The sequence below is a fragment of the Triticum dicoccoides genome, chromosome 4A (genome assembly GCF_002162155.2).
Source record: "Triticum dicoccoides isolate Atlit2015 ecotype Zavitan chromosome 4A, WEW_v2.0, whole genome shotgun sequence".
In the NCBI taxonomy this organism is placed as follows: Eukaryota; Viridiplantae; Streptophyta; class Magnoliopsida; order Poales; family Poaceae; genus Triticum; species Triticum dicoccoides.
In genome coordinates, this window is record NC_041386.1 from 248,850,176 (window position 1) to 248,864,453 (window position 14,278).

At 46.9% G+C, this 14,278-nt stretch overlaps 1 protein-coding gene across 1 annotated transcript in view; it reads right to left on the minus strand.

Annotated features, from left to right (window-relative positions):
• LOC119283493 overlaps positions 1-8,131 on the minus strand; it is a 102,103-nt gene extending 93,972 nt beyond the window's left edge. Inside the window, exons 1-5 of the mRNA XM_037563019.1 lie at positions 7,930-8,131; positions 7,783-7,847; positions 7,250-7,700; positions 6,507-6,783; positions 5,896-6,422 (exon numbers count right to left, since the gene is read on the minus strand). Of these exons, the coding sequence (XP_037418916.1) occupies positions 5,896-6,422; positions 6,507-6,783; positions 7,250-7,279 (834 nt within the window). The 5' untranslated portion in view covers positions 7,280-7,700; positions 7,783-7,847; positions 7,930-8,131. The remainder of the gene's footprint in view (positions 1-5,895; positions 6,423-6,506; positions 6,784-7,249; positions 7,701-7,782; positions 7,848-7,929) is intronic.
• Between the last annotated feature and the right edge of the window lie 6,147 nt (positions 8,132-14,278).

The window sequence follows — 14,278 nt, forward strand, 5'->3', positions numbered from 1 at the left end:
GTTGGGGCGTCTTAAACGTGACTGTAATGACATGGGAACGTTGATGGTGGCTCTTGTCAAATATGCCGATTCTGATACCACCAAAGACCCGGCATCTAATGAAGAAAAAGCAACGAAGGAAAAGAAGAACGGCAACAGCAAGGGTCGCCAGCATAACCCGGCGAATCAAGGAGGTAATAAGCATAAGGCTGATGAGTTTGTTGCTAATACTAATGCGCAGGGTGGTAATCAGCGGCGCAAGGGCAGACAACCCCCTCGATCAGGCGGGTCGGGCCCCACCCTTGAGCAGTTGTTGAATGAACCTTGTCCAAGACACGGCACCCGGGAGAAGCCAGCCACCCACTTGTGGAAGGATTGCACGATCATGAAGGCGTTTAAAAATTCAAACGCATTTGATGGGGGTCACGACCCGGGTGGCGGCTCAGTTGGAGGCGGCTTTCAGGGCCCGGGCGCCGGTTCAAGCGGAGGAGGTTTTCATGGTCAGGGTCATCCTGGTCACCAGGGAGGATATAATCAGCAACACGGCCAAGGGAATCAACAGCAGCAACAATCCGGCTATCAGAGCAACCCGAAGCAGTTGAGTAGCGGACAGTATCATGTCTTTACTACCAGTTTATGTAAGAGAGACCAGAAACTCCACAAGAGGGCTGTCAATGTCGTTGAACCGGCAATTCCACGTTATCTACGTTGGTCGGAGCAGCCTATTGTGTGGAGCAGAGAGGATCACCCGCCCCGGGTTGATAATCCGGGTCACTTGGCTTTGGTAGTGGCACCTCAGGTTGGTGGGTACAAGTTTACTAAGGTACTCATGGATGGAGGCAGCAGCATCAACATCCTTTACTATGAGACGTTCCGCTGGATGGGATTGATGGATAAAAATCTTAAACAATCCAACACTGTTTTTCATGGTGTGGGACCCGGTAAGTCGGCATACCCAGTTGGTAAGATCGAGCTGGAGGTAGCCTTTGGGGATGAGTATGACTCCAGGGCATAAAAATTAACCTTTGAAGTGGTTAAGATCAAAATCCCATATCATGCTCTGTTTGGGCGGCCGGCTCATGCCAAGTTCATGGCTCGGCCGTGTTACGTGTATTTGCAGCTCAAGGGCCAGGTCACAAGGGAACCATTACAGTCCATGGGAGCCGGAAGATAGCCTTGGAATGTGAAGAGGGGGATGCTGCCTATGCTGAATCTGTTTGTGCAACAGAGGAGTGGAAATTCTATAAGGATCATGTTGACCTGGCGGACATGACGTCATTAAAGAAACCAACAACAGAGCATGAGCCGGAGTTAAAGTTCAAATCAGCTAATGACACTAAGATGGTTGACTTTGTGACTGGCGATTCATCCAAACAGTTCATCATCAGCGCAAACTTGGATCTGAAATAGGAAAGCGCACTCATCGAGTTCATCCATGAGAACCGGGACATCTTTGCATGGAATCCTTCAAACATGTCGGGTGTCCCGAGGGAACTCGCTGAGCACACTCTTAATATCGATCCAAAGTTCAAACCTGTCAGACAGTTTCTTCGACGGTTCAATGAAGAAAGGCGCAAGGCCATCGGAGAAGAGGTGGCCCGGCTCTTGGCGGCTGGGTTCATTGTGGAGGTCTTTCACCCAGAATGGTTAGCTAACCAGGTGCTTGTACTAAAAAAGAATGGCACCTGGCGCATGTGTGTGGATTACACGTATTTGAACAAGGCTTGCCCGACTGATCCTTTTGCTCTTCCCCGTATTGATCAGATCATTGATGCTACGGCGGGTTGCGCAGGATTGAGTTTCTTAGATGCTTACTCCGGTTATCATCAGATTAAGATGGCAGTCAAGGATCAAGAGAAGACAACATTTATAACTCCTTTTGGGGCTTTCTGCTATGTGTATATGCCTTTTGAGCTTAAGAGTGCCCAGGCGACTTACCAGCGATGTGTGCAGAATTGTCTTCACAATCAAATTGGGCGCAATGTTCATGCCTATGTGGATGATATAGTGGTAAAATCCAGGGAAGAAGAAACCTTGGTCACAGACCTGAAAGAGACTTTTGATATCTTCGGGTTTATAAGATGATGCTTAACCCGGCCAAGTGTGTTTTTGGAGTACCAGCCGGCAAGCTCTTGGGTTTTCTGGTGTCTAACCGAGGTATTGAAGCTAACCTGAAGAAAATCAAGGCAACCACATCTCTAACCAAACTAACCTGCGTCAATGATGTTCAACGACTGGTGGGTCGTCTGGCTGCTTTGAGCCGGTTCATAAGCCGGTTAGGGGAAAAGGCTATGCCTTTGTATCAATTGATGAAGAAAACGGATGTTTTTGTTTGGAGTGATGCTGTGAACACCTCTTTTGAGGATCTGAAGGCACAACTGGCTGAGCCGCCGGTCCTAGCTGCTCCAATTGAGAAAGAGCCACTATTGTTATACGTGGCTGCCAACTTACGGGCTGTTAGTGTGGCTATGGTGGTAGAACGCAAGGAGGCTGGCAGAGAGCATCCGGTTCAACGGCCGGTTTATTATGTCAGTGAAGTGCTAATTGAGTCTAAGCAACGATATCCACATTGGCAGAAGCTTGTTTATGGGGTGTTCATGGCAAGCCGGAAGCTTAAGCATTACTTTCAGGGACATCCAATCACTGTGGTTAGCTCTGCTCCTTTGGGAGACATTATTCAAAACAGAGAAGCTACAGGGCGAGTTGCCAAGTGGGCAATTGAGCTTGGGTCTCATGGGCTGAAATATGTTCCATGCACTGCGATTAAGTCTCAAGCCCTGGTTGACTTCATCAATGACTGGACAGAGATGCAGATGCCAGAAGAAAAGCCGGACAACACATATTGGACTATTCATTTTGATGGGTCCAGGTAATTGGAAGGCTCGGGGGCTGGAGTTGTATTAACTTCCCCACGAGGTGATAAATTTTGTTATGTGTTACGATTGATGTTTCCATGCACTAACAACGCAGCAGAGTATGAAGCATTGCTCCATGGTCTTCGAGTGGCAAAGGAGATGAGCTTGAGCCGGGTCAGATGTCTTGGTGATTCAGATCTAGTGGCTCAGCAGGTGTCTGGCAAGTGGGATTCCAAAGACCCTCTCATGGCGGCTTATCGCCGAGAGGTTGATGCTGTTGCAGGATACTTTAAAGGTTATCAGGTGGAACACATTGACCGTCGAAAAAACGAAGCAGCTGATGCTTTGAGCCGGCTGGGGTCTCAACGTAAGCCGGTACCACCCAACACCTTTTTAGATATTTTGCATAACCCCTCTGTCAAGTTGCCCACAGAAGAAGATTTAGCTTTTCCTGACCCGGAGGCCCAGTTGGTGGCGGCTCTTCACGTCATCCCAGATTGGACGGTGCTGTTCTTGGCTTACATGACCCCGGGAGAATTGCCAGCGGATGAGACCCTGGCTCGACAGATAACCTGGCGGTCTAAGTCCATGACGATTTTGGATGGAGAGTTATTTCATCGCAGTGTTTCCGGAGCGTTTCAGCGGTGTGTTTCCCCCGAAGAAGGTCAAGAAATCCCTCGTGAAATCCATGAAGGTGATTGTGGTCATCACGCCGGGTCAAAATCTTTACTGGCCAAGACGTTTCGTCACAGTTTTTACTGGTTGACTGCTCACGCTGATGCAGAAGATCTGGTCAGTAGATGTGATGGATGTCATAAATTTGCACGATGAGCGCATGTGCTGGCTCAAGAGCTCCGGATGATTCCAATCACTTGGCCGTTTGCAGTCTGCGGGCTAGACATGGTGGGACCTTTCAAAAGGTCTAAGGATAAAAAGACGCATCTCTTGGTGGCTATTGATAAGTTCACCAAATGGGTTGAGGCGGAGCTTGTGAGTAAGTGTGATGCAGCCACGGCAGTTCAGTTCATGAAAAAAGTAATCTTCCGTTTCAGTTTTCCACACAGTATTATCACAGACAATGGAACAAATCTATCCCAAGGGGCTATGGAAGAATTTTGTCAACGAGAGCACATCCGGCTTGATGTTTCTTCCGTAGCTCATCCTCAATCCAATGGTCAAGCGGAGAGAGCCAATCAGGAAATTCTGAAAGGGCTCAAACCCCGGCTTATGGTTCCTTTATAGCGAACACCGGGTTGTTGGGTAAAGGAATTGCCTTCAGTGTTATGGAGTATCAATACTACACCCAACAGGTCTACGGGTTACACACCCTTCTTCATGGTTTACGGAGCAGAAGCAGTATTACCCAATGACATCCGTCATGACTCGCCCCGTGTGGCGGCTTATGTTGAGGCTAACAATGAAAAAGCCAGACAGGATGCGCTTGACTTGTTGGATCAAGAAAGAGACTTAGCAGCCGCGCGGTCAGCAATTTATCAACAGGACCTGCGTCGTTATCACAGCCGCCGGGTTAAGTCCAAAACTTTTCAGGAAGGCGACTTGGTGGTCCGGCTCGTCCAAGATCTTTCAGATGCACACAAGTTATCCCCACCTTGGGAAGGACCCTTTATGGTCAGTAAAAATTTAAACAATGGGTCCTACTACCTCATTGACATTCGCGAGCATGCAGACTCACGTAAGTCGGAAGAGGAGCCCGCCGGCCATGGAACATTGCTCAACTTCGGCCATATTACACCTGAGCCACCGGCTCTCAACATGTACATATGTTCACATTGTATATACGATGATAAGCAATAAAGTAAGACCATCGGTCTCTTTTCTTTTCAAAGACTATGCATCTTTGTTATTTTTTTATTCGCAAATGACTATTAAGGAGCTAATCATATTTGAATCAAGTTTAACCTTTTTAGTCCAGCTCATGATCGTATCCGAATCTAGCTGTAAATCTTATGGTCACTTGGGGGCTTCCTGTTCAAACATAGGTCGTATTCAAACCAAAGAGAACATAGCTGTCATAACTCTCTTGATCGGCTCAAGGCCAAACTCACTTGGGGGCTTCTTGATCGTATCCGAATCATAGCTTAACTCCTTTTGAGTCCGACTTGGATCGTATTTGAATCAGGGTCATTAAAAACTGCTCCAGGTCATTTGGGGGCTTCCTGTTCAAACATAGGTCGTATTCAAACCAAAGAGAACATAGATGTCGGTACCCTCTTGATCGGCGCAACGCCAATGCCACTGGGGGCTATATGGTCGTATTCGAACCTTAGCTTAACCCCTTTGGTCCGGTTTACTGATCGCATTCGAATCAAGAACCCCAACCTTTTGAATACAGAGTTCAAATTATGTTTATTATCTGTTGCTTGCCTTTGAGTTTTTGTTGTTTTCAATATTACAAATGAGATAGTCTGGTTTTCTTCGTCGGCTCAATTATTGGACAACACAGCCGCCCGGGTTATTCAAGCCGGTGGTGCAAGGATCCAAAGGTATGAGCTACTAAGGTATGATGATCATTGAGTGTTCAAGGACTAGTAACTTTTCATACACATTGAATTATCAATTCATCACCCGGGTTATTTAAACCGGCGATCTAAAGATCAACAAGGATAAGGTATGGTTTTTTACTTATACGCGCTTACCTGCTGCGTCAACTCAAGAGTTAGTATTAAACCTTACCCTTTGTTTACATTTGTCTCTGTTTTTCTTATTAAGGTAAATTTATGGGTTGTACGTTAGGTGTTTAAGCCTAGTTGGTTCTAAACCACCTTGCCAGTCTTTTCCTTATATTCACAGGAACGGAGTTCAACCATTGCAGAGACAAACACTAAATAATGCATACATTGACATCTGAAACACAGATTCACATAGGAAGTATTTTATGCACGACGGCATAAGCAAACATGCAGTGTTTTAACTAAAGTTATTACAAGGCTTTATAAGCCTAGGAAGATGATCATTGTCCCTCCCTCGCCGGTTCACCACCTTCTGTTTGCTGGAAATTGGATTTTGACCAATCAAAGCCGTTCATGGCGACAAATTCGACTTCGTCGTCAATCAGGCCGACCGGTTCAATTTCCGGAGCAAAGGTATCTTCTCTCACAGGTGGGATCAGGTCTGCTACTTTGTATGAAGGAGTGGCCATCTTCTTATTTTCATTGTCAAAACCTGGCTGGTACTTGTCAACATTGGTGTCTTCTCCAAGGCTAGTCGCCTGAGGCCGGACTTCGCGTACACACGCTATGAAATCATCCTGATCAAATGGAGACCCGTCCTCCTTCACAGTAGGATAACCTCTTGGCACGTCCGCTGGGTCTAGGTCTGGCACCCAAGCCTTGGAGCGGCTTAGGGCAGTCAAAGCTCCGGCTCGCGCGCAGGAGCATTTTACTTCTTGGAATCTCGCCGGAAGGAAGGACAGCTTCTTCAGGACATCGCTAAGCCGGTTGGGTCCTTGATTTGCAGGAGAGATAGCGGCCAGAGCCCATTGTGCACCAATGTACAATTGTTCAACTAAGGTGTATACAGCCTTCAGTTTAATCAACGGGCCTTGGCTCAGATTTTTACTTCGTGGACCTGCATGTATTTAACAGAGTAAGTTGGTGGATCACATTCCGGTTTGGCATAAAATACATGAAAGGTCAAAACAAGGCAGCTTACCAAAGATAGCAACGACCATCTGAGACACCCGGCCCTTTAAACCGTTCAGCTCGGTTGATATTTCCTTCGGAGCTGTTTCGGCTGTCTCAGCTCCCCGGGTCAGAAGTGTTTTCTCATCCTCCCAAGTTTTCTCTTTGACAGCAAAGCTGGCTTTCAAATTCTCTATTTCAGAAAGGCTTAATTGCAGTTTGGAGGTGGAAGACTTGATTTCTGACTCCTGGCTCGCTAACCAGGTCTTTGCGTCAGTCAGTTGAGAGTTTAGTTCAGACAAGGCATTCTGTGAAACATTCAGATAAGTCAAGACTTTGTTTAAATTCCAGTATGCAAACTCAAGATTCAAGTCCCAAGTACTTTACGAATAAACCACTTGGCACTTGGAGGCTAATGTATGCCAAATCAAAAAAAATCGACTCTACCAACATATTTGAAGTCCCAAGTCCTTTACAAAGTAACAACACTTGGCACTTGGGGGCTAATGTACGCAGTTCAACAAGTTTATCAAGGATAAACCGGAACGTTAAGTACTTGCAGTTAGTTTTAAAATTCTGAAGTACCGACTCATTAATGATCAAAATAAACCGGTCCTTGGGGACTATGGGTGAAGTCTTGTTTCTATCAATATCAGGCAAATATTCAGAGATAAAGGTCTCAGCCTATATTTTAAGTCTACAGGTTATTTCGTTTCTCTCATAATCTACAGACTTGGGGGCTAAAGGAATATTGGTAAACAGGAAACAACGTACCTCATATTTCAACTGAAGTTGCTTGACCATCTCGATCTCAGACTCACGACTGGAGTGTACATGACTGAGATAGCCGGATAGAATATCACTGGCATTAAGACGGTCGTAGTTGGCAACATCAAAGCGAACCTTCTGCCTCTCCAATGCTTCTTACTTAGCTGTGCACCGAGCCAACACCGTTGGATTCCCCGGCTCAACAAAACGGCTCCCAGTAATTTGAACATCTTGAACATGTGGAGACGGCGGGTCAGTTGAGCTTGACGGTCCAACTGTGGAAGGATTCATAGTGGCTTGGTCAAGGGACAGCTCCGAAGGATTTGCTTCATGGATAATAGGCGGGTCTTCTGGGGTGGCAGTTAAAGGAGAAGGCGGCCTAGCCGGCTCAGACATTGGTACTGGCGGGTCTTCCGCCGGCTTTGTTACCTTCGCCTTCTTGGATTTAGCCTGGCCGCTAAAGAAAATATATATATTACAGGACAGTCAGCATCAAGATACAATTGATCAACCCAGAAGAAAAGAGGAATTCTGGTTACCCAGTGGCAGTCTTGGAAGCCGTGAATTGTGTTTGTGATGAGTCGCCTGAAGAATGAGACACCTCCTGAAAAGGTAAGAGAAAGGAGTTAAAAGAAATACAAGGAGCAGGATCCATTAAAACAAGTTACAGACAGTAATAAGTAAACCTCGTTCGAACGTTTCCGAGGGGTCTGTTGAAGGACGACAGCCGGCTCATCTTCAATCTCAACTTCACGACTGCTTTCATGCTGCTGCTTTTTCAAATGAAAGTTGAGATCCAAGTGAGCTAAGGGGTTAGAAAACCTTACTTTACGGATCACTCGTCGAACTTTGTGTCTTGGTAAGGGCTCTGAGTCGGAGGAAATGATAGTTACCTCTGCTTCCCCGGCTTGACTAGCCCCAGTGTTATCCTGGTAAGGATCAGTATCAATAAGATTGTTAAAAAATTGGGGAAGGGAATCAAGGGCTACCTCCGAGTCAGATGAGTCATCAAGTTTCATCAAATCTTCAACGGTGGTTTTCTTTTTCTTCTTCGTTCTCCGGGTCGATCTCTTGGCGTTCAGGGCGGCAAGTTTCGCCTTCTTGGCAGCTTCATGGTCGTATTTCACTTTCCAAAAGTCAGAGTTGGCCTACAAAGACAAGAGGAAGGATTAGTGATAAACAATACGGCTGGACAAAATACAAAGGAAAAAGATCAGAATGCCCTTACTTCTCGTACCGGGTTAAATTTACAGAAGGGACTTAACCCAACAACACTGCAATCTTCGTATTTCGCATTCACCAGAAGATTTGACATTGCGACAACATCTTCTTCGGTTAATTGAGCCAGAGTATGACGGGGAGAGTCATCCGGATCTCCACCATACTCATACATCAACTTTGAACGACGACTTAATGGAATAATCCGCCATGAGATCCAGCAGCGGGTTAGATCGACGCCGGTTAAACCGTTCCCCAACAAACCATTGATTCTTCTGATAGATGGAATCAGTTTCTTGCGTTCATCAACAGTAAGTTTATCTGGTAGGGTGAACTTGGTGTCAAGACGATCGGGGCGGTAACCTGGCAGTGGCTTTTCATTGGCGGGTGAGACGTCCTGACAGTAAAACCAAGTTTGGTTCCAGTCCTTTGGATGACTTGGTGAAACTATGAGAGGGAAAACTGCACCCTGCCGATGTTGAATTGAGATGCCTCCAAGTTCTAAGCTCAGGCCATTGGTGCACTCGTTTTGCCGGTTCAGATTAAAGTACTCTCTAAATAGTTCCACAGTCGGCTCTTGCTGAAGATATACCTCACAGAGCACCTGGAAGTTACAGATATTGGATATGGAATTGGGCCCAATATCATGAGGATGGAGTTTGAAAAAGTGAAGAACTTCTCTGAAATTTTTTGAACCGGGTGGTGAGAAGCCCCGGTTCATGTGATCAGTAAAAACGATCACTTCACCATCTTTTGGATTGGGTAATTCTTCTTCCGGATCAGGAGCACAATAAGACATGATGTTTCTTGAAGGCAGAAATCCAATAAGGAAGAACTCTTTCAGACGCTCCGCAGTTATGGTTGAGGGAACCCAATTGCAGATGGTGGGTGTCTTTGACGGCATGATGAACAAGGGACTAGAAAAGGAAAAATAAAGTGTCGGGTCAATTAACAGTTAAAGGTTGAAATTATAAAACAAGTAACGGCGGCTTAACTAAGGGCTAATGACATATAGGGAAAAGAAAGCCGGAGTGGTAAGCCGCCATGACTACTTTTCGGAAAGCAGATTCAGTTAAGTGTTGGCATAAACAAGTTTCAGCAAGCTATCATTATCATTTTGGATCAAAAGGCTGTTTCAAAAAGGAAAATATTCTAGACCTAAAAACCTAGTACAGATGAGTTCGTCGACTATAAAGAAGCATCTATATAGGTAAAAGGGATCTACTGATATCAAAAATGAATGCCAAACAACTACCACGCGAGTTATATCTCTTCTTTGGATCAAAAGAAGTTGCGGAGAAGATCTACAAGATGATCCATGGCGAACAGGTGAAGAACACTGAAGAACTCGCAAACCTAGAACAGATCTAGGTGCATGAGAGAGAAGAAAACTTACAAGATGCAGACCTGCCGCGAAGAGTCGCCGCGTTCTCTGGACGGACTCAGGGTGATGCAGCGGCCAAGCTTGACGATGACGATGAGAGTTGCGGCGGCGGCGGAGTTCGAGCAACTATAGAGGTTGCGAGAAGAAGAAGATGAGGAAGAAAGGAGAATGAGAAGGACCGGCCGCATGCCTATTTATAAGGGCAGATGCGAACAGACGGGCGCGAAAATCAAGGGAGAACCAAATAATGGTTATCCAGCTATATAGACGCCTCGATTCTCGGGCAGCATTAAAAATCAAAGATCCGTTGGAAGATGACGTCATGAAAGTTTTTTGTTTTCAAAAGATGACGTCACGGCGGGTTACAAAGTTTTTTCAGGCAGAAGAGGGATTTCGTCTAAGTATTGAAGATTGACAAAGAACAAGGTTCAAAGTCAACCTGGGGCCTAATGTTGGGGATATTACTACCAGTATGACCCGCCCAGGAGGGGCCCGGTCAACCCTAATGGCGGTTTACCTAAGAAGCCCAATATGCAGTCAAGATGATAGTTTATTAAACATATAAAATTCCCAAGGGCCTCGGGCCGGCTTAAGGCCCGTTATTGTAAACCGCCATATGGACGGCAAATACTTGTACAAAAAGGCATCTAAAGAAAGTCACCGAGCCGGACACGATTATGAGCCGGCCGGGACTCCGTAGGCCACCTGGGGTCAACCCGTGTATATAAGGGGACGACCCGGTGGCAGTTTAAGGCAAGAAACAACAAAGTCGATAACCAAGCCGGCGAGTTGAGCCTCTTGGAGATCAAAACCTCAGCAATACCAATCACAACTAGACGTAGGCTTTTACCTTCATCATAAGGGGCCGAACTAGTATAAAACTCTCTCGTGTCCTTTGTCCCAATTAACCCCTTTAAGCTTCCCAGTGCGATGGCTCTACGACTAAGTCCTCGCTCTAGGACATCTGCCTGTCAACTCCACGACATAACCGGAAGTGAACTAAATAATCGAATGTGGTATTTCATCGATATGCAACTTGTTGCCTATTGAGCTCCACTTAATTTGTAGTGTTGTTTGTGCACTTTGCTATGCCATGCCATTAAACCGGACATGCATCATACGCGATTGTGCATCATGCGATGTTTATGTGTTTGGTTGTTTACTATGTTGCTTGCTACTTTCCGGTGTTGCTTCTTCTTATTAGTTCCAGTAACATTGCGTTTGTGAGGATCCGTTCGACTACGTCTGTTTGTCTTCTTCATGGACTCGTTCTTCTTCCTTGTGGGATCTCAGGCAAGATGACCATACCCTAGAAATCACTTCTCTCTTTGCTTGCTGGTTGTTCGTTCTATCGCTATATCGCGCTACCTACCACTTGTTATACCATGCCTCCCATATTGCCATGTCAAGCCTCTAACCCACCTTTCCTAGCAAACCATTGTTTGGCTAAGTTACCGCTTTTGCTTAGCCCTTCTTATAGCGTTGCTAGTTGCAGGTGAAGCTGAAGTTTGTTCCATGTTGGAACATGGATATGTTGGGATATCACAATATCTCTTATTTAATTAATGCATCTATATACTTGGTAAAGGGTGGAAGGCTCGGCCTTATGCCTGGTGTTTTGTTCCACTCTTGCCGCCCTAGTTTCCGTCATACCGGTGTTATGTTCCTTAATTTTGCGTTCCTTACGCGGTTGGGAGTTATGGGAACCCCTTGACAGTTCGCTTTGAATAAAATTCCTCCAGCAAGGCCCAACCTTGATTTTACCATTTGCCTAACAACCTATAACCTTTCCTTGGATTCTGCAGACCCGAGGGTCATCTTTATTTTAACCCCCCGGGCCAGTGCTTCTCTAAGTGTTGATCCGAACCGAGCCGCCTGCGGGGCCACCTTGGGAAACTTGAGGGCTGGTTTTTACTCGTAGCTTGTCTCATCCGGTGTGCCCTGAGAACGAGATATGTGCAGCTCCTATCGGGATTTGTCGGCACAGTCGGGTGGTCTTGCTGGTCTTGTTTTACCATTGTCAAAAAGTCTTGTAACCGGAATTCCGAGTCTGATCAGGTCTTCCCGAGAGAAGGAATATCCTTCGTTGACCGTGAGAGCTTGTGATGGGCTAAGTTGGGACACCCCGGCAAGGTATAAACTTTCGAAAGCCGTGCCTGCGGTTATGAGGCAGATGGGAATTTGTCAATGTCCGGTTGTAAATAACTTGACACTTGACTTAATTAAAATGAATCAACCGCGTGTGTAGCCGTGATGGTCTCTTTCCGGCGGAGTCCGGGAAGTGAACATGGTTCTTGTGTTATGGTTGTGCTTAAGTAGTTTCAGGATCACTTCTTGATCACTTATAGTTTTTCGATCGTTGCGTTGCTTCTCTTCTCGCTCTTATTTGCGTATGTTAGCCACCATATTTGCTTGGCGCTTGTTGCAGCTCCACCTCATTACCTTATCCTACCCATAAGCTTAAATAGTCTTGATCTCGCGGGTGTGAGATTGCTGAGTCCTTGTGACTCACAGATACTTCCGAACAGTTGCAGGTGCCGATGACACCAGTGCAGGTGATGCTACCGAACTCAAGTGGGAGTTCGATTGTCGGTGTCAAAACCGGCGGATCTCGGGTAGGGGGTCCCGAACTGTGCGTCTAGGCCAAATGGTAACAGGAGGCAAGGGACACGAAGTTTTACCCAGGTTCGGGCCCTCTTGATGGAGGTAAAACCCTACGTCCTGCTTGATTAATATTGATGATATGGGTAGTACAAGAGTAGATTTACCATGAGATCGGAGAGGCTAAACCCTAGAAGCTAACATATGGTATAATTGTTGTTCTGCATGTTGTCCTATGGACTAAAACCCTCCGGTTTATATAGACACCGGAGAGGGTTAGGGTTACACAAAGTCGGTTACAATGGTAGGAGATCTACATATCCGTATCGCCAAGCTTGCCTTCCGCGCCAAGGAAAGTCCCTTCCGGACACGGGACGAAGTCTTCAATCTTGTATCTTCATAGTCCAGGAGTCCGGCTGAAGGTATAGTCCGGCCATCCGAACACCCCCTAATTCAGGACTCCCTCAGTAGCCCCTGAACCAGGCTTCAATGACGACGAGTCCGGTGCGCAGATTGTCTTCGGCATTGCAAGGCGGGTTCCTCCTCCAAGTACTTCATAGAAGATTTTGAACACAAAGATAGTGTCCGGCTCTGTAAAATAAGTTTCCACATATTGCCATAGAGAGAATAATATTTACACAAATCTAATTTGTTGACGTATTCCGTAGTGTGACATCGCACCACGGTCAAGCCTTTATTCGAATCGTTTTATTGTCCCACCTCAGCGTGTCATGCGAGGCGATTTCCTTGGCACGTCTCGTCGAAGCAGAGATCGTGTCCCCTTATTTCGGGATTCTCATCAATACGGGCGTGGGTAACCCAACCGTGCCATTGATTACGGTGCTTGGAGATAAGCGAGTTTTACCAGGCTGGTGGGGACACGTAGTTGCGTCCACCCATATAAGGGTATAAGGATCCACCTTTTCACCTACGCCTTCTTCCTCCTTTGCCCATCCATTTTCGCGCACTCGAGCTCCAACGCCCAAGTCCGCACTCCCCTCCTCAACCTTTTCCAGCCATGTCCGGAGCGGGAGGCAAGTGGATGGTCTCCTCCGTCACGGAGGGACACATCAAGAAACTGAGGAAGGCCGGATACTTGTCTAACAACATTGCATACCGGCTTCCTGAAGAGGGGCAACTCCTTCCCACCCCAAGGCCCCATGAGAGGGTAGTGTTCCTTCCCCACTTCCTCCGCGGACTGGGCTTTCCTATCCACCCATTCGTCCGGGGACTCATGTTCTATTACGGCCTGGATTTCCATGATCTGGCCCCAAACTTCATCCTCAACATCTCGGCGTTTATCGTCATGTGCGAGGCTTTCCTCCGCATCCGCCCCCATTTCGGCCTATGGCTCAAGACTTTCAATGTCAAGCCGAAGGTGGTGCGTGACAACCAGGCAGAGTGCGGAGGCGCCATGGTGGGAAAGATGCCCAACGTCTTATGGCTCGAGTGCTCCTTTGTAGAGACCCTGAAGGGGTGGCAATCAGGGTGGTTTTACATCACCGAGCCGCGCGCCCTGAGTGGGTCGCAGCCCCCGACCCCCCAACGCAGCTCACGTCCTAGAAAGAGACGGGCCTGTCGTGGGGCAGCAAAGAAGAGGTGACTGGACTGGAAACATGCATCCAAACGCTGGTGAACAAGCAACTCAAGCTTGTCAACGTAGTCCAGGTTATGCTCATCCGCCGGATCTCCCGTGTCAACAACGGGCCTTCAATCTGTGAGAGTTCAACCCGGCGCAGCACCGAACTCTGAGCAGGCTCTTCGACACGACGTACGAAGATGCCTGGAAGGTGCTTTTCAAGGGCGCCGAGACTCCCGCATCCGCTACCGAG